Below are 26,670 nucleotides of genomic sequence, written 5' to 3' on the forward strand. Positions count from 1 at the left end.
GTTTCGACGATCAACTCGCTCGATCCCTGATCCGGGCGACGACATTGGCTGCAGTACGGGTTATGGGGAAAGGACCTGAATCGAGGCCTGAGACGGATACCATCAAGCCCATCTTTCTTTATTACTATTCTCTTCCTGGTAGGGCTACCAGTTGCTCCCCAGACTGACTGCCTCGGAAAGATCCACTGGCGGAAAGCCTATACGTCACCCTCGCAGCGAATCACGGAGTTCCCCTTCCGCTGTTGGTTGTATGCCGGTATCCGGCGATGAGTCTGTCGTCTGATTCCCTACGCTTGCTTGACTAGAGGTGTCTATCCCCCACACGGCTTCCCTCGTCATCTTGCATGTGTCCATTCCGCCCCTCCCCAAACAATCAAGCATTCAATCAATCAATCGCTTCCGTCACCCAACCTACCACTCCAACTCAGCGCACCGCTCTGAACGTAATGGGCAAGTGAACGCGCTAGTCGTCGCCCCGTCTCCCGGCCCGTCGAGCGCATCACAAATCGCCTCGGCCTCTGCGTCCACGTCCCCCTCAGCAAACGCCGAAGCGCTCTCTGCCAGCCACCGCCGTGCCTGCTGCGAGCTTCCTGGCGCCTTCCCATCCCCGGGTGATATCTCCCCCGGTTCAATCGGGCAGTAGTTAGTATGAATGTCCGTGTTAGCAGCAGTGGCGGCCGTGGGTCTAGACCCTGATCCAGATGCCGAACCAGAACCAACGCCAGCAGCAGACGGACAGCTAGTAGGGCGCCGCAGTGCCGGGTTGATCTTCCGCCCCGCCCGCGTCTCGCCGCGCCGGTGCTGGTGCACATGCCGCGAGAACTTGTCTAGGCGCTCGCGCACCGCGCTCTGCTGGAAGTCGAGCGCCGTCGTCGCCATGCGGTGGCGCTGGAGCGCTGCGACGGCCTGGAAGAGCTCCTCACGCACAAGCTTCTCGACGTGGGTGCTGCGGACGTCGAGAGACGCCGTGGTAGGGCTGGGGTGTGCGGAGGGCAGGTACGTGCACTTCGCAATGGACTTGTCGGCGGTCAGGGGGAGAGCCGAGATGAGGAGGAAGTCGCCGTCGCCCATGTCGCAGATGAATGACGCGTCGTCGACGTACTGCAGACGCGGACGGTTCGTCGGCCAAAGGTACGTCAGCGCCTTCTTGGGCCAGGGGCAATTGAGGATGCGATCCCCGTTGAGGAACCAGGGCAACAGAGCTATCGCGATTGGCAAGCCAGTTGGTCAGCATCCTGCTTCTTTACAGTTCATGTAGCTTAGGGCTATTGTCTTACTTGCGACTCTCCAGCCAACGTCCAGCTCAATTTCCCACTCTGCCACGCCCTGTCCGAAGTCCAAGTTTCGCAGCGAGGGGCTGGAGATGTCGGTCCACGGGAACGCGTCCGCTAGCTCGGTGGCCAAATTGATGAAGACGAAGCGCCCAGTGTCGATGCGGAGGTGGACCCGAAACAGCCCGTTGGCGGCGAAGTCGAAGCCGGGCTTGCCGGCGAACTCGGGCGCCTTCACCAGCCGGCCGGTCGCGTCGTACTGCCAGCCGTGGTACTTGCAGGCCAGCCGCAGCGACGAGCCGCGGGGCTTGCGCACCACGGTGTAGGCGCGGTGCCGGCACACGTTATGAAAGGCCCGGAGCGCGGTGCCGCTTTCTTTGTCCTCGTCCCTGCCCTTGATGACGAGGAAGGGAATGTCGGCGATGGTGTAGGTACGGTAGTCGCCGGGCTTGACGAACTGCGACTCGTGGCCGATCATCATCCAACGCTGTGGAGGCATCAACATAAGTCTTATCATAATCCCCCCAGATGCTTGGTGCTTGGACTTACTTTATGCAGGATAGCCCGCTTCTCCAGATCATATGGGATGCGTTCGGTGCGAGTGGCAACGCTGGATGTGCCCGTTTCGGCTGCGTTGAGACCCGTCCGGCTGTCCGCCTTCTCCGATGACAATCTATACGGTGATCCCAAGACCCTATGCTTGTGAGTTTTGAGTAGCATCCATGCCAGAGATATCACACAAGCCAGAGCTAGTGATCCAACAGCAAGAAGCTGAATTGGGTTCGATGCTCCACCAAGACGTACTATGACTTTCGCAGTCATGATCACTGGTTGATAAGGTATCCTTCTAGACTATAGTCAGTGTAATAAACGAATTGCATGAAATGCTGTGGTTGACAAGAAAGGAAGAGCTGTGAAAATAAACTTCGTTTTGCAACCGAAGATATAGCCATGCCTTAAGGAGACTGGAAACAGCACACCTGTGATCGTGACCTATATCTACAGACGATGATCATCGTAGACATTAGAGGCGTGGAGAGTGTTTGTGTGCATCCCATTGGTCCCATGCAGATACACCTGATGTATGCAGGCGTGACATATCATTACATGATATGACATTGTTTGCACCAATTGCATTTTCCAACAGTGCCGATTGGTCCAAATTATTACCAAAACCGGCAATCTCACCCATACTTTCTTGTCATATCATCGCACTCTGACTGCCGATGGTGGATGTCGCCATCTACTTTCGGGGGTTGCTATTCGATGCTGGGACTTTAAGATCCTCGTTCATGGCTATTGTGTTCCTCTCTGGAAATGTATTCTTTGAGTGAGTTGCAAGTCCGCCATTCATCAAAGTGGCCCTAGGCAGTTTTCATATGATGAATACATTTGCATTTATCTGACTGGGGATTCAAGCCACCACACTGAGAAAGCGAGGACTCGAACGACACAACAACTAACAAGAGCTCATAAGGAAGACACGTGTAGAACCATTTGATTCAGCTTTAAGGACAGGACAGAAAACGATGGCGGATATGCAGAGAACTCTGCCAGCATCGTGGTACTGCTCGAAGCCCATCTACGAGCTTGAGCGGCACTCCGTCTTCCTCCAGGTGATTATCTATACCAATCTCTCATTATGAAGGCCCACGCAACGGATCACAGAGAGGGAAAGACTTTTGCTTACACGTTTTATTGTAATATAGGCCTGGTACCTGCTGGGTCCCGTCACAAGGTACGCGGACGAAAGGAAAGTCCAGTACGAGCTCGCTGGCGTCAACTTCGTTGTGGAGCGCCTCGACGACAAGATCAATGACCAAAGCTTTCGGGTAACGGGCCTGGCCAGCGTAGGTAGCGGAGACTCACCATGTTCAAGAGCACAATACATGTATATGCTAATCTCTCACGTTTCTGATAGGACCAAGCTCTCCCTCACAAACTGACCCGAACGGGGCTTCTGTTCGTGGCTCTCTCCCAGGATGCCCCTTCTTTTCAGGAATACTACCCTGGGCTGGAGGCTCTGACTGATCGATTCGATTTCACTGAGCTGCCCTTCCGGAGAACTCTCTCCTACAAGGGGCGCTTCAACTGGAAGACTATGTGAGCCTATTGTTTGATTCCGTGTTATTTCCCAACGGTCTCATACTCACTGTCAACCAACCCACCAATCAGGGTGGATGGCTATCAAGAGTGCCTCCACTGCCAGTACACGCACCGCGCCTTCTCGGCGCTGTACCCGCCGGAGCCGTACGTGGTGCACAACCACGGCCACTTCAGCCGGCACCTGGCGGACCCGACCAAGCCGCACGCCGACGACGGGCTCTTCCTGTACTTCTTCCCGGCGTGCACGCTGAACCGGTACGGCGGCGGCATGACGTCGTTCCGCGTCTGTCCCGCGGCGGCCGCAGCGGAGGGGGACGGAAACGACGACGACCCCGAGGTCACGCGCATGGAGTTCGACTACTACAACCTCGACGACGGCGACGCCTTCGAGGCCTACTTCGCCTTCGTCCGCCGCGTCGCCCTCGAGGACTACGAGCTGTGCGAGGCGGCGCAGGTCAACCTCGCGGCCGGCGTCTACTCGCAGGGACTGCTCAACCCGGTCAAGGAGAATGGGGTCGCGCACTACCAGGGGCTGGTCCGCGATCGGGTGGTTCGGGAGTTCAGGAAGCGTCAGAAGCTGCAGCTGGAACAGAGTAACGTGGTGGAAGACAGAGATGAGAGTAAGAATGATGAAAGGAAAGTGGCTACGGAGAAAGGCTTGGAGGTGTCGTCTTCTCGTACCGTCGGTGAGTCGGTCACAGTGGTCTGATTGCACATTTTCAAGGTCCGGAACCGAGACTCTCATTTGTCATTTTATTTAGCAGCGGCAGAACGATTCTGTTACGGTTCTATTAGTTGCGTGTTCGGCTTTTAATACTAATTGATATTCCCGATAGCCCTTTGACTTGTGGTGTTAATGTACATATAAGTGCTGCGCGTATCTCTGCGTTGGTATCTACCCTTAAGTGTCAAATTCATCCTCGCTTTCCGTCGTTGTCAAGCTGAGCCTATTCAGCAGTTCCTTTCGTGCTGGACCCGACAAGACGCTCCCGTTCTCGGAAGTGAGACTCCAATGATTGTGTCCGCCGACTGTCGGACCGGACCTCTCAACGGCTGCCGGGTTGTTGCTCTTGAGATTTGTCGCACTTGGACGTTGGCTACCGAGTGGAGGTTGACTGTCGTTGTTGTTGCTGTTGATGCTTCCTGCGTACCGTGGGCTCTGATAACCTGGCGGCGGCCGTATGACAATCCGGTACTCTCCTGTTCGGCGCTGCGACTGGACATTGATATTGACACCACCGTCGTCTCCGAGCTCTTTGTTCTTTTCTCCATCTGCGGCAGTCTTGGCTCTCGTACCAGCAGCAGTAGTATCAGTCGTAGCCGCAGTTTCGCGAAGACTGTTCGACGAAGGCTTCTTCAGGGCCGGTGGCAAGCGCGACATGGGCGGCCGGGCGTGAATTCGGCGCGCCCGCTCCCGGGCCTCGCTTTTACGTCGCTGCAGGATGGCACAGCGGATGCCGATGGAGAGAAGCACGAGGAAAATGACGAAGGAGACCACTGTTGCGACGATGATGGTGATCTCGTCTGGAGATAGGCCGCCATCCCGGTCGTGGCTGGGCAGCCTTATGGGGCGGTCGGAAGGATTTGCTTGTGTCCGATCTAGTGTCGAGGACAAGAACGGTATTGCTGGTAGTGTTGGGGCGGAGGAGAGTAGTTCAGATGGAACTGGTGTTGCTGTGAGACTGACAGAGCTTGAGGCATGAGACAAGGATAAAGATGCTGAAGGTGAGGTCGCGGTAGGCACGTCGATTGTAGGACTGTTGCTATGCTCTGGGCTTTGGATTGGCAAGGCAGTTGTACTAATCAAGGATGGCAGCGTTTGAAGAAGCACAGATGTGTTAACACTCTCCGTGGTCTCGGCTGTTTGGGAAGAAACGAGAGATGACGGGTCAAGTGAAGGATCTGTGGTGGTGAGAGTTGTCGTAATGACTGTAGTCGAAGTCGAGACGACGAACTCGCCGTTCTGCTCCATCGTCTTGGTGGGATCGTCCTCTTGAGGGGAGCTGCCTCTGCTTGTATCGTCTGTCCCGTTGTAGCCGCGCTTCAGTGTTAGGGCGGGCCACCAGAATGTATCGGATGATGTTCTTATGAGCAGAGGCATGCTGATTGCGATAGAGTGCCAGGCGACATTCTACCCTGGGCGAGGACTGGAGGGGAGAAAGTCTCGTGAGACAGAGAAGGGGGGCTCATGGTCAAGTTAATAGATTCCCAGCCAATGTGAGAAACGTTGGCAGATCACATCCGCTTTGATAGTCAGGAACATTCATCACCTTTATCCGTAGAATAGTCCGGATGGAATATGCACGTGCAACGACGCCGTTGGCATGCTCGACATGGTGCTGACGTCCAATTGCATTTTGCCAAGAACCCATCGATGGCCGTCTCCAACCCCCTTGGAGGGGCCGGGCTGCCGTTTTTCGATTCAATTTGTAACGATCACGGTCTGCCACTTGGGCACTCAGTCTGTGAGATATACAGCCGGATGCGTCCAAGCGTGGCCGAGCCGTGTGGGAGTGGTGGTGGTCGGGTAAATATATTGAGGGGCGGCAACGAATCAACTACACTCTCCGCACGGCAGACACGGGAAACCCCTGTCACTTTCCAGATGCTTTCTAGATCGTGCAGAATGATGTCCCGAGCCACGGGTATATGTAATGTAGACTCATATTTAAGCGAGGCAGAGGCGAGGTCCTCGTGCACTGGTCTAGCCACTCGGTTTCCCTACTACTGCAGGTCTCGTTGATGCGGTAGAAAGGGGGCATTCTGGGAGCAGCCGCTGCCTGGTTTTGACCTTTGTACATGTACCATTTGGACTGAATGAATATGGCTTCATATTCCATACGTTTGTTTATAAATCGGTCTCAACTGACCCGTATTTGCCACATGGTCACTACAGTCACATCTAATTACGTCTCTGACTGATATATTGTAATTCTGGGTCGCCAATAATTTCCTAATCACGACATACTGAATTGGTACTGGTGAGAAAAGAAATCTGTACCCAGACAGTATTAGTAACCCCTGGCCTTATCATTGAGGTCCTGGGGCTTGACGTTGCCAACAAATCATTTTCAGGCTACATGTCACGTGTGAGAGTTGCTGTCTGATCTCAAATCCGACCCCTGGGCTTATGTTTATTGCATAGTTGTGCTATCGGCGTTATTCTTCAATTATGGCAGCCTGTTTTGAAATAGAAACCCTGGTAAGCAAATTACACAGTAAACAGGCCATATTCCAACTGCAGTATCAGAATAGATTCTCAAATTGGGCACATGATCTTAGCTCATCCGCCTTCCAAAGTGTAGGGACTTTTCTACGAAGCATAAGGATTTGTGTCCAAATAATTAGGTGTTTTCGTCCAGTTGGAAAAATACATACCTAATAGTTTACAAGCCAGCGTTCTTTCCAACACAAATCTATCTTCTCAGTCTGACACCCAACCTTTCTTAACCCACCGGACAACAACAATCAAAATTTTCGGATTTTGGTGGCTCACTCCACCACGTACCAAACACCTCACCAAACTTGCGTCGCTTGCCTCGCACAAGAACCTACGAAATGGAGGAAACCGAATTCTTCCACGAGGTCGATCCCGATGGCGACGTCGAGTTGATCTTGCGGGCTCCGTACGCGCCATTCGCAAAGTGGGATGAGCATCATGAGTCACTTGTTACTAAGCCCTTCACCGAGAAGAAGCGAAAGTATAGCGTGCTCCTTGGAGAGGAGTCGTCATTATTCGATTCTGTTGATCCGGGTGTCATTAACTACCAACCTCCTCCTCAATCACGTTCTGTCGAACCTACCAACAACGCTACTCCTGCCCAGACTTGCCAACAGGAAGCCGTTACCGAACAGCAGGCCAAACCGATAATCGCCTACCGCTACCGACTCTCTTCCAAACATTTGACAACAGCATCCAAGTATTTCAAGAACAGCCTTAAAGACTGTAAGATGGTGAACGGGATCCTTACCACTCACGCAACTGGCTGGGATCCAGACGCACTACTTATTCTCATGAATATCATACATGGTCGTCACCGAACCGTCCCTAGACGGATCGAACTTGAGAGGCTCGCCAAGATTGCTGTTCTCGTGGATTATTACGGTTGCCATGAAGTGGTTGATATCTTCATGAGTGTTTGGAATGCATGTTTCAAGGGAAAGTTTCCCGTGGAGTATAACCAGAAGCTCGTCCTATGGATGGCCATATCCTGGATCTCTTCTCGGGCAAATATATTCAAGATGATGACCAGAAATGCTATCAAGTGCAGCAAGAACACCATCCAGACAATGAACCTCCCCATACCGGAGCATATAATTGGTAAGAATATACACAGCGAGATGTGAACTTACTTGATAGGCAGCTGACGAATTGCACAGTCATCATTAATCTGCGAAGGGAAGACTTGTTGAAGCGAATCAATACGCATCTCCATGACCTTACTATCTACTTGACGGATTCCCGACCAAGATGCTCGTTCGAATGCGCGTCGATGCTATTGGGTGCCCTTACAAAGCAGATTGAGGCAAATGGATTTCTCAAATTATTGTCTACCGGATCACTCCACGGGCACAGTATCTCGGATATTTTGACTTCCATGCGCAAGATAACCACACCTAACCTTGTTATCACATCATCTGGTAATTCGTCCGGGCCAACGCATGCTTGCAAGCTTGAGACGTTCATCAACGCAGTGATCAAGAACATTGAAGGGGAAATTGAAGGGCTGGAACTGGATGTTGTGTGACGGAAGTAATATGACCAGCAGAACAACGCTGTCCCAGCATGAGATAGAGTGGTTGAGATACCTTGCTTCAGGATTGGCATTGCCAATATGACAACTAGTTCAGTCATTAGGGTAATCATTGTTCACTTTGATAGAAACTCATCTCAACTTGAAGCTACTGGTGATGTCCAGACTATATGTGATCATTTGTGAGTAGAACTACTCTTCGCCTCACAGCATATTATCATTATCATTCATAGACAGCGGGGCCAGCGCCGGGGAACACATCTTCAGTATCAGCAGCAGCAAGTAGGCCAACAGCAGCGGCGGCCCTTTTGACAGCGGAATTGATACCTCGTAACGTGATAAGTGCGGGCTAAATACCGAAAACCAGTGGCTATCAATGATGTGATGGTGAAGGGCATTGGTTGTTCTTGATTACCCCACCTACTGTTTCTCAAGCCCCGCAACTCTCCGGCTGATGCTACAACTTGATGAATCAAACCCTGAACCATCGCCGTCGCTCGATACTGCAATTCAAACAAGAGAAGCAGTAAAACCAACCGATCTATCATTTCCCCGACGCTGTCAACTTAATCGGCTCCCTCATTCCACAATGCCCGGCTCATCCCTCTGGCTCGTCCCGCCCCCCACGCACCCCCTCCACGCCATCATCAGCGACCTCATCACCCGGACCCTGCCCTCCGCGTTCCCAGACCTCACGGGCCCGACGTTCGCGCCGCACATGACGCTGACCTCGGGCATCGACCCAGGCGTCTACGGCGACGACCCGCAAGGCTGGCTGGACGCGGTGCCGTGGCCGCGCGCCGCCGGCGTCGACGTGGCGCTCGACCGCGTCGCGACCCAGGACGTCTTCTTCCGCCGCTGCTATCTCCAGGTCGCGTTCGAGGACGGCGTGCGGGATCTGGCGGGGCTCGCGCGCGCGGTGGGCGTGAATGGGGAGGGCTACGAGATCGGGCCGGTTACGCGGGAGTGGTTGGAGGAGTGGCGGGAGGCGTTCGGGCCGCATGTTAGTTTGATTTAGTGAGTTTGAGGTTTCTTTTTTTCCTGATATGTTTCTCGGAGCACACCTTGCACGGAGTCAGCCGCTTCATGCGCAATCCACCAAGGTGATTGGGTCAATCTGGCTACGGACGGCAGCTAATTGTCTGCGATACCAGCGGGAGCAATCCCATCGACGATCAGAAACTAGGAGAGATTTCAAAGACCGTTGAAGAGGCTGGAGTCAGCCTATCTTCATCGTCTGAACACGGGAGCGGAGACGCCTCGGGCGGACGGGGTGGATGGAAAGGGGGCGTCGTCTGGCTCGTGCCTACTGATAAGCCAATCGACGAATGGAAACCGATCGCGACGCGGACTTTGGACTGACGAGGGGGATGACACATGAATCGCAACCGAAAAGTCACAGTTCTTCAACCAAGATCAGCCTTGAACTTTAGAGGCAGTCAGGTACATTGTTGGGAGCTAGCTTGATGACATTATTCCTTATCCCTTGATAACACGATTCCCATATGCAATATCCGTCGTTCGCGTTGGTTCACCAATTTGTGGCCACGTAGATCTCAAAAGTTTCGCTCCCCATTTAACCACTCCCAGCAAAAGATCTAAGTCCGGCCGTGTTGTTCGTGAGACACGGACCGGAACGCACGACCTGGTGAGGTGGGATTCCCCCGTCTAACGTTGGAATTTGCAGTGCCACCGTCTCTACAATGCCCGGGTAGCGAGTGTAGTGGCCCCTCTCGCTCACATTGGCGGTATCAGCGGCGAAGATGAGTCCGAACTCTCCGCCCAGGATGTAGGCCCCACCGGAGTCATCGCCAGGCAGGGTGACATGGGCCATACCACTGATGAACATGACCCATCTGCCACAATTGAAACGTACGATGATCAGCATAGCTCCCTTATTAATCTCCATCATCTTACACAGGGAAGTCACAGTGAATGTTACTTACTGGTTGGCCGGCGCGTTGTGTAGCCCCCCGTCAAAGCCTGCAGGCAACACGGTCATTCCCAGGTTCGAGACGTTTCCCAGAGTCGCCGCCGCGCTGCCCCGGGTGCCGGGTGTGTCGGACACGGCGAAGGGTGCATCCAGCTGCCAGCATTCGAGCGTCGACTTGCCCCCGGATGCACCGATGGCCGTGACGTTCAGTTTTGGGGCTTCGGCGGCGGAGGCACCCTGGAAAGCACACAACGCCAAGGCGAGGCATGAAGTCACGAGAGCTCTTGTTGATCTTGCCATTCTTATGGTATTGTGCTTGGATGGATGGTGCGTAAGAGGTTGGGAAGGGTTGGGAAGGGTTGGTTGTTTCGGATTTAAAGGTGAGGATTTGGTGATGAAGGACGCGGCCCGATGTTGTTTGTAAACAACATCAGATGACAGAAAGGAAAATGACAACCTTAACCATGACCGGGTCCTGGTAGGGTGGGATGGATAAACGCAATCTGCTTTACCATTTTTGGGCATGTCAACAGAAAGGTACATCTGTATGCGGGATAGGTGTATGGATCATGGTTGCAGTGGTAAGCTTACAGGGGGAAATCTGCATGGATATGCCGTCACGGTACCTTCAAACTCACCTCTTCGGGTTCCAATGGGCGATTACTGGGCAATGGAATAACATGCAGTAACATAACAAGTAATAAGGCTGTATCCAATGTATTCACAAAATCCGATTTTGAAGAGATTTGGGTTTTGATGTCACCGACGGGACGTGTGAGCTGATCCTTGCACCATGGCCATGCTCCAGCTAAAAGAGCAATTGCCAAGACGGCAAGACTCGAGTGTCCAAGAAACTGTATAATTTATTAAATATAGATGAGAATTGCGTGACGGTAGAATGCAAGTCAATGGTAAAGCCCTGTACAAACTATAACGGTATCTTCAAATCCTGAATATAAAACCGCACCTACCGTACATGGTTACGAGGAAACCGTTCACCGTATTTACATATGGAAATACTTTCAGGGGATTAGTATGTCGTTAGTGTGCAAAACCGTGATGCGATAGTCCAGGATATAGTGACTGCAATAAAAACAAACACAATACCTATTGCTGCCAGAGAGGAGTAGTAGTGATGCGAGGGAAGCTCCAAGAAAAGTACATCCGCGAATTGATCTGCGTGCACAGCGGCGCCACCGTACACAGGGCCTGGATGACGTTTTCAAACGTCTCTCGGCGGTAGTGTCTCCAAGCATTGTGGCCGAACATGGTCTGCAAAGTGTCGTAGCAAGCCCGACGCACGACGGCCCGATCGTCGACGTCGAGCGTGTCCGCGTCGACGCCGCCGATGCGGGACGGGCCTCCAGGGTCCCGCTCCGGGCCCAGGACGACCCCGAACTTGTACGTGAACCCGAGCCCCAGGTCCGCCACGCAGGCCGGCGCGAAGTCGGCGTGCGGGTTCGTAAACGACAGGCTCTTGGTGAAGAAGCGAAAGTGCGGGCCGAAGACGGCGCACCAGCGCTCGAACGCGGCCGCGGGGTCGGCGCCGGGGAAGGGCAGCGGGATGGCGAAGCGGTTCTGGCCGTAGTAGAAGGGCAGCGTCTCGGCGCGGAGCTGGCGGTTGGTCCGGGTGATGGCGGGCGGTGCGAGGGCGGTGCAGGTCGTGGGTCCATAAGGGTCGGCCGAGGTCTCGGGCTCGCCGAGGGCGAAGTAGTATACCTCGTTCCTGAGCTCAGGCGGCAGGTCGAGGAATGGGAAGCTGTTTTGATTGGGTGCCATCTTGAGTGGGGATTATCTGGTCAACAGAGGCTTCACTCTCACACGGCTATGTTTGCTGCAGCTCGTTTAATTCTGTATACAGTCTCCGCTGGATCATTATCTCTGGCGAGGAGCAAACAGCCGGTGTCTTAAAAGATTAAAACTCATCATCCCAGGAACAAAACCCATTATTCTAAATGAGGATCTTATTATAGTAAAGGCACAATGCAGAAAGACGATTCTATTGTGTAAGGGGTAATACGCGGCAATAAGGGGCCGTAAGGAGCAATGGCTACACTTTCTTTTACTAGGCAGGACAAAGAGTCAACAATTGTATTGACTGTCTTTGTCAAAGCTAGTAGTCTCAATCCTCCCATGACCGGTACTGACCATCATACTTCTTCAGTGTGCCTTAGGGAAAGGGACAATATGACAACGTTCCTGGAGATAGTGCTCGCAGCCTGTTGGGTTTTCCTATTGACTTTGATATATGATAAAACCAATTAACAAAGGTGAGTCGTACTACGCCATGAGCAAAAGAAAACAGAAAGGTCGCAACCACTCTGATGGTGAGTCATGAATAATTAAGATATGTTCTTGTAGTGTTCATTCATTTCGTGCTATTGACTCTACGGTAACTCGTACGTTCTGCGCACACTGGCCCGGATCTTCTCAATATCATAACTTCATATAAATACCCCCCCTATGCACACATGTAAGTTCCGCCAGTGCTCACGCAAGGACTACTGTCCCGTTATAGCGGTTGGTTTCTATTGCACAGTACACAGAAGCCATTGTACTCCGTGAGCCGATTTGGTTTAGTTTTAGACCTTGTGCTCGACCTCGTTGGTCGAAGGGTGGTGGCCCTGCTTGCTCTCGGCGATGGAGGCGACGTCGGCCGTCTTCTCCTGCATGTGGGCGTGGGCGTCGCTGGCGCCGGCGCCGGCGGGGCCGGCCTCCTCGAAGTGGCGGCCGAGCTTCTCGGGGCCGAGGGCGGTGGTGATGGCGATGCCGAGGGCGATGATGACGGTGGCGATGCCCATGACGGGCCCGTAGGCCTCGACGCGTTTGCCGGCGCGGTTGGTGACGAAGTGGGACTCGGCGATGGCGTTGACGATCTGGGCGCTGGGCGACGAGATCATGTTGCCGAGCTGGTACGTGAGCCCCGGGAAGCTGGAGCGGTAGGCCGGGGGCGACAGCTCGTTGAGGTGGATGGGGATCACGCCCCACGCGCCCTGCACGAAGAACTGCATGACGAAGCCCGACGCCGACAGCGACGCCTCGCCCTCGGGCAGGATCCAGGCCGGGATCAGGCAGCAGCTCATCAGCGAGGCCACGACAATGGCGCGGCGGCGGCCGACGAACTGCGACAGGTAGCCGATGGTGGTGCCGCCGACGCAGGCGCCGACCTTCATCCAGATGGAGGAGCGGGTGCCGGCGGCGTAGTCGAGGCCCTTGGACGTGACCATGAAGGTCGTGTACGAGTCCTGGCTGGTGTGGGAGTAGTAGTTAAACCAGGTCATGAGCACGATGCAGTAGAAGCACATGCGCCACTCCTTGGCCATCATGGACTTGGTCTCGGCCCAGAAGTCGCCGGCCGAGATCTGGTGTCCCGTCTTCTTGGCCTCGAGGAACTGCTTGGACTCGGGGAAGCACAGCCGCAGGAGGCCCGCGCCGATGGACAGACCCGCCGCCACCCAGAAGACCGTCTTCCATGTTTCGGTCGCCTTGCCCACGCCCAGGTTCGCGCACGCCGCCAGCACGTAGCCGAACGAGTAGCCCTGCTGCATGATGCCACTCATGAGACCGCGGGCCTCGGTCGGGCAGTTCTCAAGCGCCATAGCCACAGCGTTTCCGTAGACACTATTGATATCGAAGCAGGTTAGCGAGACTGAAATGGTACCCAGGTGAAAATGCATTAGGATTGTGGGGGATTAGCTACTCACCCTCCCATGAAGAGCCCGAAGAGAGATCGGACAGCCAGGAACTGCTGGAAAGTCGTCGAGTAGATTGTGGCGATCTGCAAAAGACCTATATGTCGAGTTGTCAGTATAACGAACCGGTATTTCGCTCCAGTAGGGTGGTAGTGTAATCTTACCCAGAATGATCATGTTGAAGATCATGGGCCACTTGCGGCCGTAGCGGTCTCCGAGCAGGCCAAAGACGGCGGCGCCGACGGAGCGCAGCAGCAGGGTGAGGGTGATGGCGGTGGTGATGTCGGTCTTGGTGCGGTCGTAGTAGTCGGCGAGCTTGGTGGTCTGGATGGAGAGGGCGTGGAAGTCGAAGGCGTCGGCGGTCCAGGCGTAGAAGCCGACGAGGAAGTACAGCCACTGCTTGGCCGTGAGCAGGGCGAAGAGCGAGAAGGGGTTCTTGAACGGCGGCGGGTTCTGCCACTCCTCGTGCGTCTCCCCCTGGCTGTTGGTGATGACGACGCGCTGCTGCCACCGGAACAGGTCCCGGAACGACTGCTTGGCCGTCGCCCACGTGCCCGTCACCACCTCCGCGGGCTGGTTGCCGCCGGCGGCCGCGGCCTGGGCGGCGGGAGGGTTGGGGGTGGGAGAGGTCGAAGTCATGGTCGGCGGGTTGCTTTGCCTCTGTATGCTGTTCCTGTTCTGGTCTGCTGCGTTTGTTTTCTCGTTATACGGGGATGATGGGTGTGGCTAGCGCCCCTTATTCTGGAAGAATCTGCGCTCGGAGGAGAATGGGAACCCTAACAGACAGGCGCAACCTTGATGAACCTCTTGATTCCAGAAACCCAAACTTGGAGGTCCGGCCCGGTGCCCTTATATAGATCGCGTCGCGCATCCCTCTTCTGGGGGTTCGTCCATGATTCACCGCTTGCGCGTGTGGGCGAGCGCATGGGGTAGAGAGAGCCGCCCCCCTCCTCCTCCAAGATTGCATCTGCCCGCATCCTGTGCGATGCTCCCGAAATTGGAGGTGGGATCGCTGATTCGTGAGTTGCCGTCGAGACGCATCCCCAAGTCTCGTTGCGCTGCACTCGTTCTGGAGTCGAGTGTGTTCAGCCAAGCCTGCCAAGTGTCTTGGTGCTGGGCGCCATTGGTGAGCCAAGACGCTGGCCAGCTGCATCGTGACCCCGGATCTCGCCCAGGGCTCGTCCCAAAAAGCAAAGTCCCAACCGTCTTTCTCCCTCCCCCAGCTCCCCAGCTCCCCAAACTCGTGCTAAAAGGCCCGAATATTCCCGGCTTCTTGGCTCTGTCTTCCCCGCGTCTTGCTAAATTTGGTAGTTTTCTGGGGAGAAAAACTGGCCTCTCCCTCCATCGTGTGAGTTGGTTCCTCCGGTGCGGAGAGAAACACGACCTACATGGGAGAGAAACCAGAAGCGTGGGGAAACAGATGGGGTAGTTTTGTGTCAGCATCTGGCGATTCCCGTGGCGTTTCTCAACGGTCTCGTCACCTTGCGTGCCAATGTTTCAATCCCAACTCTCTGGGTGGGTAGGTGGGATTTACATGACAGAAGACAGGAAACAGGACAAACAACTCGTCGTATAGCTCTCTCTACGAATGCCGATCCCTGATGACGTTTGACATGAGGGGGGGGGACGAACAGGATGCGGGAGATTGCTGATTAAACTGCTGCGCGTGGCCGCGTGGTGGTATCGCGCCTACCACATCTGCATGGATTTGTAGAAGAATTCCCTCAGTCACACTTTGCGTGAGTAACGAGAACTCTATTTGGAGTAGAAGAGACAGCCTCCCTTGCCTTGCCCTCGAGGATGCGGAAGACTGTAAGACGACTAGCCTTGCGGGGAAACCGAGCCGTGTTTTCAGCTGACATTGGGAAGTTCATCTGTTCGAGACTCTAGCATCTGCAAGCTCTTACCATAGCTTGAATAGTGCCATGTCATGATTCTTTCATCAATCTACCCAAGTTGATTGCCACAAAGGAGACAACGACGGCCAACCTGATGCCGAGATTCGTTCCCGTAGAGCAGTTGACCCCCACAAGCTCAATAAAACCCCCAAGCTAGAATTGTCCGAAAGCAGCAAACTAAACATCTAGGCAAGGCGCTGAAGATCCTAGTGTGTGCCTTGTGCCCGACCCTCGTCGAAAGACACGAAAATATTTCACTGGTGGCGCACTCAAGCGTTTCGCTGGCGCTCTTGGCGTTAACGCCGAGTGCTGCGTGAAATGTCTTGAGCCTCTTGGCGAAAGGACTCCCAAGGCTGCTTTAAGCAGAACAAGACAGGGAGGGCCAAACGGCCTGGGGTTGATTGGATTTGGCGGGCACGGCAGAGAGAGATTTGCGGCCAAGAGTTGAGGCTTACCGCCTAAAAAGACTTGTCACTTGTTCTTGCGGACAGAAGCTTCAGAGGCGTGCCTTGTCCCGTCGTTGGCGGGCGCGGCACGAAAGCTTAGGGACAGGGCTGTGCTTGGATTCGACTTCAGAGGTGGGAGAGTCGAATAGTGTATGCCTCGAACGACTACGCATCGTATATTTAAATGAACAATCTGCTGAGGGGGGAGTTGGCAATACAGGCAGACAGGCACAAGCAGACGCAGGCAGTAAGCGGGCCGATGGTTGCAGTTGCAGTTGCAGTTGCAGTCACGCTTCCACTCAGGCATGCAGGGCAGGCAGCGCACGACCAAAGCCGTTATTTGGCTGATCCAGCGTGTCGGGCAACTTCCGACTCAGAAGCTCTATCCATGCCATCCCCGCAACTCCAGGTTTTTCCCACGCGCAGAAGTTGGCAGCTTGTTTCATTCAAACATTCCATACCCACTCAAAAGAAGCCCACCCAGAGGTCTGGGCCTTTGCTGCAACTGTTCCGTTTCACTTGCACTTCGTTATTCGTGCAGCATGCTCGGCGACAATAGTCGGGATTCCTCCAAATTGGCATCCGATAACTTCCGGTCGACACTAGGGATGAACTACTGTCACCCGTCCCGAGTGTGAGTGTGCTATCTTCATCATACGATCAGGTCCCAGTTCTACGTATGTCAAGCCGGTGTTCTTTGGGACTGGCAGACTGGGGGACGTGCTTGGCTGGGGGAGTATGCGGGGTTGGGGTTTGGGGCCACTAACTTACCCCAAAGTCCCCCAATTGCCAGCAGTACCCTAGGCGGGCTAGGGGACTTTCCCTAGCACTAACAGGCGCCCAGACCTGCTAGACTCGCCAACGGACCAACGGCTACAGGCACCCAGTCGCAGGTTGGATCTCATCCCTAGCATTACTACCTCGAATGTGGTTAATGTCGCCGACGATGGTGAAGGCCTCCCTTTTCTTTGCCTTGCCCATGAGTAGCTGACTGGAAAGAACCCCTGCACCACGCCAACAACCGCGCCGCACCAGCGCCTTTGACACTCACTCAGCAGGGTAAAGAATCTTCCACTACCACTTTGTCGGTGTCCGTGGATTCCCCTAAAGATTCTCTTGCCCAGACCTGCTACGACCCCTTTTGCATGGCGTGCTCATCACGATAATACACCGGAAACTGAACAGTGCTCTTGCGGCTGAAGAGGTCTCTTGTTAGTGAACCCAATTCCGGCACGGACGGCAAGGTAACCTCCTCACTAACCGCCAGCGGATGTTCAACATTTTGTGATGGACGGATGGATGGAATTGACAGTATTATTCTTGGAATCACTAGACGAGATCGACTTGGATAGACATTCCGGGTTTCGAAATCATCCGTAGTTGAGGTTCTCCCCTTCAACTTTCCTTGCCAAAGTTCCGATTTTCGTCCCTCGGCTCTCCCAGCGCGTTCTGCAAATCGTCATCGCGCCCTCTCTGCTTCTCTTCTTCTTCCTCCTCTTCCACCTCTCCGCGTTTGCTCCTCTTGTTCTCCTCTTCTTTCTCCCATTCGCCCTCCAGGCCGCTGCCCCTCTTACCTCCTGACCCTGCCCCCGCCACCACGGTCGACTCCTCCAATGAAGACGCCGACGACGACGACGATACCACCGAAGCATCCCCATCCGTGTCCCTGCCATGCTCACGCCGGGCGGGAGGCCGTGTGGAGGATTGCGCATTCGCGTCCGCGCTTGTGCTCCGTCTCTGCTGCTCCTCGTCATCCGGCTTCTGGCCCTCGGTCACCTCTTCCTCCTCGTCGGTCGGGGCGAACTTCGACCGCCGCCGGATTTGCTTACCGTACTTGTAGAACGCGAAGGGAATCACGGCTAGAAGGGTCGCGACCCCGCCGATGAGAGAGCCGCCGCCTCCGATGCCTAAAGCTGTGAACTAGATTGGGAGAGCCACCGTTAGCCACTGCATGAATGAATATGTGACATTGGTAGGTCAGATGGTATAATAGAGGAAGACGTTTATACCATTTGGTTGGTGAATAGCGGTGCAGCCTGTTTGACACATACTGATGTTAGCTCTCGTTCTTTTCGGCAACGAAGCCCAAGTCAGGGGCAAGACTCCAATGACAGCACCCCTATTTCACTGATCTGGGGTGAATGCTTCAAGAATCTCCCCATTGACGCATTGTACTCAACGATGAATTGTCCTAAGCGTAAAAGCTACTTACCGCACCACACGCTGATCGGCACACAGTGTTGGCAGCGATGGCAGAAGCCGCGTACCTGCACAGAATGATTAGCCATGCCCGACTATGTTGCCCACCCTAACCATTCACGAAACTTACATCAAGTACGTATCTACCAGATAGTTCAAGTAGCCCACAAAGATGAGCATAAGTGATGAGGCGAGGAATACGCCGGCAATGGTGGGTACAATCCAGTGGATGGAACTGTTTCTAGTTATTAGCTTCTGGCACAAATCTCTCTAGGCTCCCGTCAAACCGTTCACTTACTTGAACTCTGCCGTCCAGGCAAACCAGAACCTGAGTAACACGAACAGTTAGCATGGCCATTGTTGAAAGGTTTCATTGCGTGACATGTATGAGGGAGCATCGGCGCCAAGCATCAGCCCCTTTCTTCCCCGGATGAAGCACAGTGAGGAGTCCTTCCTTACATGGTAACCGCAAACCCGACCCCGCCAATCATGGCAATAGGCAGCCGATCCTCGGGCTCGAGCTTCTCGCCGCGCGCGACGCGCCTCGCCTTCCGGCGGGAGTCGACGACGACGACAACGGCGCCGAGCAGGGACCCGACGACGGTGCCGACGAGGGGCAGCTCGCCGACGCCGGCGTTCCAGCCGCGGCGCTGCTGGAACACGATGGGGTAGATGGAGAACAACATGTACAGCAGCGTGTAGACGATGGACATGTAGACGGCGCACAGCAGCGAGATGGTGTCGAACAGGATGATCCACGGCCGCGTCAGCGCGACCTTGTAGACGCGCGCCAGCGACCGGTCCGTGTCCTCGACGGGCGCTTTCACGTGCTCGTACCCGGGCATCTGGGCGGCCCGGACTCGCCGCGCTTTGGTTTTGAGGATCATGGGGCCGAACGTCTCGGGTCTGGTGGTGGTGGTGGTAGTAGTCAGTATCGGGGACCCCGTAAGTATGTCATGACACAGCAAACGGCGTAACTGCGACCTGCATCCCACGGAAATTACCCGTAGAGTAGTACATCTGGAAGGATAGGAAGACCACTCACAATGTAAACATGATGATAGCTGTACCACCGCCGAACCACAGGAGAACGTAGAAGATCCATCTCCAGTCCTCCTTGAGCTGCAAGAACCCAGCGATGACGGGACCCATAGCCGGACCAACTAGGCAGAGAAGACACACCGTCAGTACCCATCCAACCAACTCAGAGATCATGGGGGCGGTGGCTTATATATATATATATATATACGTACTCCAGACCATGCAAGAAAACGCCGCCATGGCGTTCCCGCGCTCGACGGGGTCCCACAGGTCCGCCAGGACGCCCGGCCCGTTGCTCAGGGGCGCGCTGACGAAGGTGCCGGTGAGGAAGCGGCCGACGAGCAGGGCGGCGAAGTTGGGCGCGAAGGCGCACAGGAAGTTGAAGGCGAGGTACAGCAAGAAAGTGATGTAGAAGATCCACCGCCGCCCGTAGAATTCGGACAGCGGCGCGAACAGCAGCGGGCCCGCGCAGTAGCCCAGCAGGAACAGCGTGATGGTCAGGCCGGCGGCTTCTTCCGAGACGCCGAAGTCTTTGGATATGCTCTATTTTTGGAAGGAAAGGAGTAGGCGGTTAGTTATCTCTAATCGAGTCTCTGTGCCTGGTTCACTACCAGCCGTGATGCAACTCGCCCGGTTGGTCATTGGCGCATGTCAGGTCAGACGACCAGAGGATGGGATGGAGACTTACAGGAAAGCAACCCGAGGGTCCAGATGACGCTAATGTGGCATTCACCACCAGTAATACTGTCCAGAGAGAGCGTAGGTGTTAGCAACATCAGATGAAAAGAGTCATATACCCCCTGAGTTCCCCCTTCATGGCGGGGCCGTTTATCAGTTCAACATACCAGCAGTGCAGGTGCAGTACCAACGCCGCGCCGTCGACCAATTGTGCGGATTCTCGACGTCGCCGGGCGCGAAGTCGACGTGCCCTTGGGCGTTGAGGTAGGGCTTCTCCTCGGCGTCCAGGTGGCGCGTCCGGTACGGCTTGGCCGTCGGCCTGGAGAGGATGCGTCCCAGGCTTGGCATGGTGACGGATGCTTTCCCTTCAAGTCCCTAACTGCCTATGTATTTCTGTTTATCGTTCGTCGCAAGATTCGTTTCGTTTAAGTGACTTTCTTCTTTTCGCCTCATCCCTTTCGATTGCTCGTCGGTGCGTTTAGTATATAGCTGTATAAAAGAGGCCTTGCCAGACAAGTACATAACAACAAAGAGGAGGTGATGGTAGACGGGTGTAATCAACCAATATATCGATTTACTTTCTCTATCTATGTCCGAGAAAAAGCGAGCCAGGCCATATCTCTTGTTACACATCAACTCATACGACCGACCGATCCCCCTATCATTTGCGCGCGTCTTACTGACGTCTTCGGTCTGCTGTGGGATTTCATGACGTAGAATGCGCCCGCACCTCAATCCACTCACTAGGTAGGGCCATCTCCTCCGCTCGATGGGGTCGCGCGAACCCTTATTGCCGGTATCTCCAATGCGCGATCTACGAAAGATTAGCGCGTGGGCGAAGGCGTAATGGACATCGTCGTAAGAGATGCCCACCGTCCGGGCGTCATCATCCGCCCGGTAGCAGGGCCGCGGATGGGGCACAGCAGTGGCAGGTGGCAGGGCAGAAGGAGACACCAGCGTTTTGGTCGGTTGGCGAACTAGTATCGCAGACTACCACCTGACCTATCGATCCGGGGATGTGGGTGGCAGTAGTCTCGGTGCTTCGCGCTTTGGGCGACCGATGGGCCGACGATCAGCTTTACTAATAAAGGTAAAACCCCATTGACATTTGTCAGAACTTCAGATTCGATTGCATTTGACTCGCTCATCCCACCGCCTGATTGGAAACTCCAATGCGATCTTACCGGCGCCTCAGAGTTGTATCGAAGCCCTTTGTTATTGCGTGATCAGTTGGGTTAATTGCGCTCTCCGTCGTCGACCATACGCGTATGCGACCGCGAAAGCGATGGCGATATGGTGAGACTGTTTCCTTGCCATGCTGTCTTCAATATCAGTGATGTTCCTACCATGGAGGCATAGAGCGGAGGACAAGGAAATTACTTCGCTCATAGCCGAAATCAAATGAGCCGCATGATTACGAATCGAGTCTGCGCTTATACAACTCGGAGCGGGCAATTGCCTGCAGACATAGAAGCTTATTGAAAATCATGACACAACACTCTTCTAGCATATTCCGATAGGGTGTTCTCATGATAGACAATCTATACCATCTTAACGAACGCTCATTGAAGTAAAATTTACGCACGATATAGCCAGGCTAACCGAGTTAAGAGAACCGAATAACAACTCCAGCTCTCGTCCTCGATCCTTTCCAAACAGAGAAATGTCTTCAACATCAGCAGGGGAGAAGTAATAGCATTAACGTAAAGCCAACCAATATAGTTCAATCCATGAAAGCCATGTCCCAAGGCTACGCGATATCTCAAGCGGTAATCTGTGTTAATCGAAGAAGCTCGATAGTAGTAACGAATGCCGACGATATCGCGATTTGAATGTCCGGTAACGCCGGTTTATCTGCACAGACAGGTACTTGGAAGCTTGCCTAGGGTATAAGCAAAGGTATTATAAGTAAAAAAGAAACGCCGAGCGCCTCGCAACTCAATTCGTACATCCTTCGACGTGCGTGTGCTGCTGTGCGACGGCGCCTCTGCGCCCCTTTTTCGCGGGGCGTCCGCGGTGGCACTCGGGTCTCAGTCCCACGAGATCCGTTTGGGCTGTGGCCTGAAGCTGCATACTGTAGGTACACCCCTCCCGCAGCAATGCTGCAGCAAGGTCTTCGTGCATACGACAGGCGGCTGTCAATAATTCAATCCTGCTACAGGAGTCAACTCCCCAACCATCAAGTCCCGTGCCCTCCGTATCATACACGTGTGTTGGCCGACATGTGTCATAACGCGCCTAACCTGGCATCTTTTGATTAATTGATAAATTAGATGTTCAATCCATCCATCGCATTTCCTATCTGCTGTCATTCATTACGACATCGTCACCCGCAATGCTCGGCGTGCCCCTTGCGTATGGGTGTCCCCATCTGTGTCCCCGCCCGTGTCCGTGCCATGCGCACTATGCTGTAACGACGCACGCCTTAGGTAATACGCGCGGTTCAAGCCCTTGGCCTCCAGCTGCGACATGATGCTCTCGGCAATCGCCCAGCGGCCCGAGAAGAAATGCAGGCTCTCGAAGCGGTCCCGTATCTGTCCATCTAGATATTCGGACTCTTCCGGGTAAAAGCGCCAGCGTTCGGCAAAGCCCCTCACGGTAAGGTAACACGACGTTGCGGCAGACGGTGCTGTCACGGTATGCCCCCGGCCAGGGTTGCGTGCGAGCCGTTCGTAAAGACGGCACGCGATGTCAATTCCGATCTGACAGGCGAACTTCAGCGCAGCCAAGGCACACGCAAGGTCCATGTTTTCCTGGATAAGACTTTTGGAAGGCGGACCCATCTCCTCAGATGGCATGTATGGTAAGTAAAGGGTAAATAGGGCGCTGCTTGGTGGTCAGTTTCGATATACACATCCCTTTAGTCGCGGTATCGTGGCGCAATCTGGAGTGGGGAGAACTTACGAAACACACATAGCGAAGCAGTCTATCTCCATTTCCCAGTTGCGGTGGTCCTCTATCAATGTCTGAGTCGCAGTCCTGATCTCTTGATCAAGATGGGAGAAGACAGAAATGGGCGGCAAGGGGGCTGTCTTGTCGCGCTCAGACTCCCAACGGAGGGCACGATGGAGAATGTTTGCAACTTGGGCTGCTTTTTGGATGGCTGTGAGATCTGGCGTTATTGCCTTCCCAACGGGTGTTCTCTGGGACGGCTGGTATGAAAATGAGGGGCTATGATGCCACGGGTTGGACACGCTCGAGGCCGGTAACGAAGTGCTCGGCTGTGGAGACTCGAGTATAAAAGGGAGAAACCTGGCGGGTTGGTCGGAATGAATCGATCTGATGTATGGTAAGTTGCTGTGCTTTCTCGACAAAGTTGGATTTTACTCACTGATCCATGATGAAGAGACTCCACCACAGCCCGGACATCTCTTCTTCCTCTATACTGGACCAATTTGAGCCCATGCTACCGACCTGGCCCGGCTTGACATTGAGGACTCTCGCCGTCATCGCTGCGTCTCCCAAGGTACGGTAACTCGCGTGGGTGTTGCCGTGGCCATATTCGTAGAGGCATAGCAGAACAAGACACTGTACAAGCAGTATCGTGGGTTCTCCGCAGTTCACGATGGAGAGCACTCGCTTCATCAGCCGATAGTCGTCATCCCACACGTCTTTCGGGTTTTCATTCGGCACCGGACGCATCACCAGATACATCATGACAAGAAGCAGGGCCTGCTCGACTGTCATGTCCAGAGGGTCGTGCCCTGGGCTCGGCTCGGAGCTCTCGTTGCAGGTGGCATCGCTCATCGTTTCCGGGGTCTCAGTGGTGCGATAGCGCTCAAAAATGCGGTGAAAGACGATGGGATGCACAGCTCCCAGCCAGGGGTGGATGTAGTCAAAGTAGCTATCCGCTACCACTGGCCAGTCCGTGTTGTTGTCTCGGAGGACGTTGAGGATCTGAGAGGCCGAAAGGTCCTCCACCAGACTCGGGCGACCTAGCACCGAAAGGGTGTCTGGTGCAGACTCGCCCTGAGACAGACCGATGCCCGGGTGCAGGTCGCCGATCTTTTGGGAGTCGCCGACCATGTAGTAGTAGGCACATGATGCGCTGAGCCTATAAGGCGGTGAGCTTCCATCATGAAAGACAAGCCTCGTAGAGTGACCTGGGTAAACAGGACGGTGATGTCACGTACCTGGTACACCTTGAGCATTTGGGCAGCAGCCTGTCGCACTTCCGCTTCGACGAGCGACATTTGGCGCAAGCGCGCGGCGCACAGTCCATCCTAGAAGCAGAGACACGTCCCAGTCAGAATCAGAGGTTCTAGCATGACAGGTTTTGTGGTCACCCTCGGGCGATAGATGGGCGTCGGAGCCGATAGCACAGAACAGGCCGAGCGACGACCCGGGACAAAGGTTGGCGCGTACCTGAGAGCCGTGTTGGATGACGGCGGAGTCACGGCAATGCCCTCGACATCGTCAAAGTTTTGCGGGGACTGCTGCGGGGCCTTGCCCATGGCCGTATGCCGCGCAGGAACTACCGATTAAATTTTAGAGGGAGAAATAGTAAAAGGAGTTAGGCAGGTAGGGGGTGGTATCCAAGGCGTAAGACGTATGCGGATGAGAAGATGAGAGGAGGAAGTGAATCAATTGAGGTACATTGGATCGTGGCGGTGCCACCAATCCACAAGCCCGGCTGGATAAGGTATGGGATAGCCAAGACAACCAACCCTTTCTCGTCGCATCCAGAGGTTAGGGGAAAGGAAACGGACGGGGCGCCGGGTGTCGAATGATCCATGTCAGTCTGGCGCTCTTGGCGGGCCTGGGATTGAGGTTGACGTGCTTGACGTGAGCTGGCTAGGCTGGTGAGGCAGCTCGCTCAGAGAGGGAGACCAGAAGGAGACGGAGCATGCCAGGCCACTGTCTCCAATTGTCATGTTCCGCGCCTCCTGCCCAGGTCCTGCCCCCCAGTCCTGCCCCCTAAAAGAGGAGGGTAGTGTGGGTAGGGGCTAAACTGCAGTGCTTTAGTGGCACGCTTGAGAGCTGTCTAGCGGGCCTCGGTCCGGAGTATCGCCGATGTCGAACGCCTGCACAACGTCCATTCGCAGGAATCATGTTGCATTAATTCTCCCGCTAAATAGCATATACCCATAAGGCGTAAACTTTATATAATTACATATGCAGTTGTAGTTGTACAGGCATCGCGAGCAACGCAAACGCCAGACCGACTGCCTTCTGCCAGACAGCACGCACACATAGCACCTTCGCCTCGCTGCGGGGTCTCTTATCACCGTCGGGTGCGATGATCCGCTAAATGGTTAACCCCGAAGTCGGGAATTGGACACCACCACCACCATCTGCCGGCGGAAGTAAGAAAGAGCCAATAACGCCACTTCAATGGTAAGCCGGCTTGTGGCGTGGAGAGCCGAGGACCCTGTCTTCCGGGAGAGCCCGCAATTTCCCCCGTGGGCCATTGCATCATCATGCACGCAGTTCTTCATGGAGTTTCTGGTGATTCCCATCAACCATGTTTCAGTCTCTGCAACGGGTTGCGGGCTGGAACCATGGCATTCGCATGCCAAGAATATGGCCACTTATCGCTTTTGGGGTAGAATCCGGTACCGGAACCGTGCATGTAGGCCGTAGGGCGTAGCGGATGAATCCCCGCGTAAGGATGGCGGGGATATCAAAACGGCCGCCCTCAAAAGAAGCTATTGACCGTACCGGGTTTTAACAGCCCTACTGTCGAGAACATCATCCATCCGTATTGAAATCACGTCACCACCCACCATGGCGACAGACCTCAAGCTCTCCGACTACCGTCTCCTGTGCTTCGACGTCTACGGGACCCTAGTCGACTGGGAGACGGGCCTCCTGAACGCCCTGAAGCCCCTCCTGGCGGCCAACGACGCCGCCGGCAAGTTCAGCAAGGAGCACCTCCTGACGGTGTACCACGAGCTGGAGGCGGCGCAGCAGGCCGAGACGCCGTCGTTGCCGTACTCGGAGCTGCTGGCGCGCGTCTACCCCAAGCTGGCCGTGCGCCTGGACCTGGTCAACCCAACGGCGGCGGAGAGCGCCGAGTTCGGCCGCTCCGTGGGCGCCTGGCCCGCGTTCCCGGACACGGTGGACGCCCTGCGCCGGCTGCAGAGGCACTACAAGCTCGTCGTGCTGTCCAACGTGGACCGCGACTCGTTCGCGGCGACCAACGCGGGCCCGCTGGCCGGCACGCCGTTCGACCTCGTCATCACGGCGCAGGACGTGGGCGCCTACAAGCCCGACCTGGCCGGCTTCGCGCACATGCTGCAGAAGGCCGAGGCCGAGCTCGGCGTCCCTCGCGACCAGGTCATCCAGACGGCGCAGAGCCAGTTCCACGACCACCACCCGGCCAAGAAGGTCGGGCTCAAGTCCAGCTGGATCGTGCGACCGGGCGCCGTCATGGGCAACCGCGGGGAGGAGCTGTACGACTGGAAATTTGATACCCTCGGGGCTATGGCGGACGCTTTGGAAAGCGAGCAGCAATAAGGATATTACCCAGTCGCTGATTGCTGGTACGAAGGAGGAGGCTGTGATGGGCGAAGCTTTCGTAGGGGTACGTATGGTATATGAATGTAGGATGACAGCCAAACATGATGGTTGTTTCATTGGCCTTTCCTTAAACCAGCTTTGACGCCCCCCCCCTGTAATTACCAGGCCTCTTATCGTAGGACAAACAACG

At 54.8% G+C, this 26,670-nt stretch overlaps 11 protein-coding genes across 11 annotated transcripts; 4 read left to right on the plus strand and 7 right to left on the minus strand.

Annotated features, from left to right (window-relative positions):
* Positions 1-417: 417 nt before the first annotated feature.
* Positions 418-2,093, minus strand: PG998_010680 (uncharacterized protein; the record flags this gene model as incomplete). The annotated part of the gene is made up of 3 exons (XM_066877496.1): positions 418-1,202; positions 1,278-1,758; positions 1,821-2,093. Coding segments are annotated over 3 exons (1,539 nt in total), but the record flags the coding sequence as incomplete, so codon positions are not given.
* A 707-nt stretch (positions 2,094-2,800) lies between these two features.
* Positions 2,801-4,086, plus strand: PG998_010681 (uncharacterized protein; the record flags this gene model as incomplete). The annotated part of the gene is made up of 4 exons (XM_066877497.1): positions 2,801-2,887; positions 2,981-3,121; positions 3,193-3,374; positions 3,447-4,086. 4 exons carry the CDS (start codon positions 2,801-2,803, stop codon positions 4,084-4,086), a joined length of 1,050 nt encoding a protein of 349 aa, XP_066726551.1.
* Positions 4,087-4,278: 192 nt separating this feature from the next.
* Positions 4,279-5,478, minus strand: PG998_010682 (uncharacterized protein; the record flags this gene model as incomplete). The annotated part of the gene is made up of 1 exon (XM_066877498.1): positions 4,279-5,478. The coding sequence occupies one exon, from the start codon at positions 5,476-5,478 to the stop codon at positions 4,279-4,281; it is 1,200 nt and encodes a 399-aa protein (XP_066726552.1).
* Positions 5,479-6,935: 1,457 nt separating this feature from the next.
* Positions 6,936-8,125, plus strand: PG998_010683 (uncharacterized protein; the record flags this gene model as incomplete). Its single annotated transcript, XM_066877499.1, has 2 exons — positions 6,936-7,698; positions 7,758-8,125. The coding sequence occupies 2 exons, from the start codon at positions 6,936-6,938 to the stop codon at positions 8,123-8,125; spliced, it is 1,131 nt and encodes a 376-aa protein (XP_066726553.1).
* A 595-nt stretch (positions 8,126-8,720) lies between these two features.
* Positions 8,721-9,493, plus strand: PG998_010684 (2- 3 cyclic phosphodiesterase; the record flags this gene model as incomplete). Its single annotated transcript, XM_066877500.1, has 2 exons — positions 8,721-9,148; positions 9,286-9,493. The coding sequence occupies 2 exons, from the start codon at positions 8,721-8,723 to the stop codon at positions 9,491-9,493; spliced, it is 636 nt and encodes a 211-aa protein (XP_066726554.1).
* Positions 9,494-9,707: 214 nt separating this feature from the next.
* PG998_010685 (small secreted protein) lies at positions 9,708-10,364 on the minus strand (the record flags this gene model as incomplete). Its single annotated transcript, XM_066877501.1, has 2 exons — positions 9,708-9,987; positions 10,078-10,364. The coding sequence occupies 2 exons, from the start codon at positions 10,362-10,364 to the stop codon at positions 9,708-9,710; spliced, it is 567 nt and encodes a 188-aa protein (XP_066726555.1).
* An 807-nt stretch (positions 10,365-11,171) lies between these two features.
* PG998_010686 (uncharacterized protein) lies at positions 11,172-11,843 on the minus strand (the record flags this gene model as incomplete). Its single annotated transcript, XM_066877502.1, has 1 exon — positions 11,172-11,843. The coding sequence occupies one exon, from the start codon at positions 11,841-11,843 to the stop codon at positions 11,172-11,174; it is 672 nt and encodes a 223-aa protein (XP_066726556.1).
* An 803-nt stretch (positions 11,844-12,646) lies between these two features.
* PG998_010687 (uncharacterized protein) lies at positions 12,647-14,395 on the minus strand (the record flags this gene model as incomplete). Its single annotated transcript, XM_066877503.1, has 3 exons — positions 12,647-13,685; positions 13,769-13,853; positions 13,921-14,395. The coding sequence occupies 3 exons, from the start codon at positions 14,393-14,395 to the stop codon at positions 12,647-12,649; spliced, it is 1,599 nt and encodes a 532-aa protein (XP_066726557.1).
* A 3,100-nt stretch (positions 14,396-17,495) lies between these two features.
* On the minus strand, positions 17,496-20,366 carry PG998_010688 (major facilitator superfamily transporter; the record flags this gene model as incomplete). The annotated part of the gene is made up of 10 exons (XM_066877504.1): positions 17,496-18,020; positions 18,110-18,136; positions 18,313-18,367; positions 18,430-18,534; positions 18,598-18,627; positions 18,759-19,205; positions 19,345-19,462; positions 19,553-19,883; positions 20,029-20,084; positions 20,186-20,366. The coding sequence occupies 10 exons, from the start codon at positions 20,364-20,366 to the stop codon at positions 17,496-17,498; spliced, it is 1,875 nt and encodes a 624-aa protein (XP_066726558.1).
* A 1,921-nt stretch (positions 20,367-22,287) lies between these two features.
* Positions 22,288-24,472, minus strand: PG998_010689 (uncharacterized protein; the record flags this gene model as incomplete). The annotated part of the gene is made up of 5 exons (XM_066877505.1): positions 22,288-22,316; positions 22,441-22,844; positions 22,923-23,297; positions 23,350-24,072; positions 24,384-24,472. 5 exons carry the CDS (start codon positions 24,470-24,472, stop codon positions 22,288-22,290), a joined length of 1,620 nt encoding a protein of 539 aa, XP_066726559.1.
* A 1,273-nt stretch (positions 24,473-25,745) lies between these two features.
* On the plus strand, positions 25,746-26,477 carry PG998_010690 (uncharacterized protein; the record flags this gene model as incomplete). Its single annotated transcript, XM_066877506.1, has 1 exon — positions 25,746-26,477. One exon carries the CDS (start codon positions 25,746-25,748, stop codon positions 26,475-26,477), a length of 732 nt encoding a protein of 243 aa, XP_066726560.1.
* Positions 26,478-26,670: the final 193 nt, after the last annotated feature.

Source organism: Apiospora kogelbergensis (assembly GCF_038363985.1).
Source record: "Apiospora kogelbergensis strain CBS 113332 chromosome Unknown utg000007l_segment0_segment0, whole genome shotgun sequence".
Taxonomy (NCBI): Eukaryota; Fungi; Ascomycota; class Sordariomycetes; order Amphisphaeriales; family Apiosporaceae; genus Apiospora; species Apiospora kogelbergensis.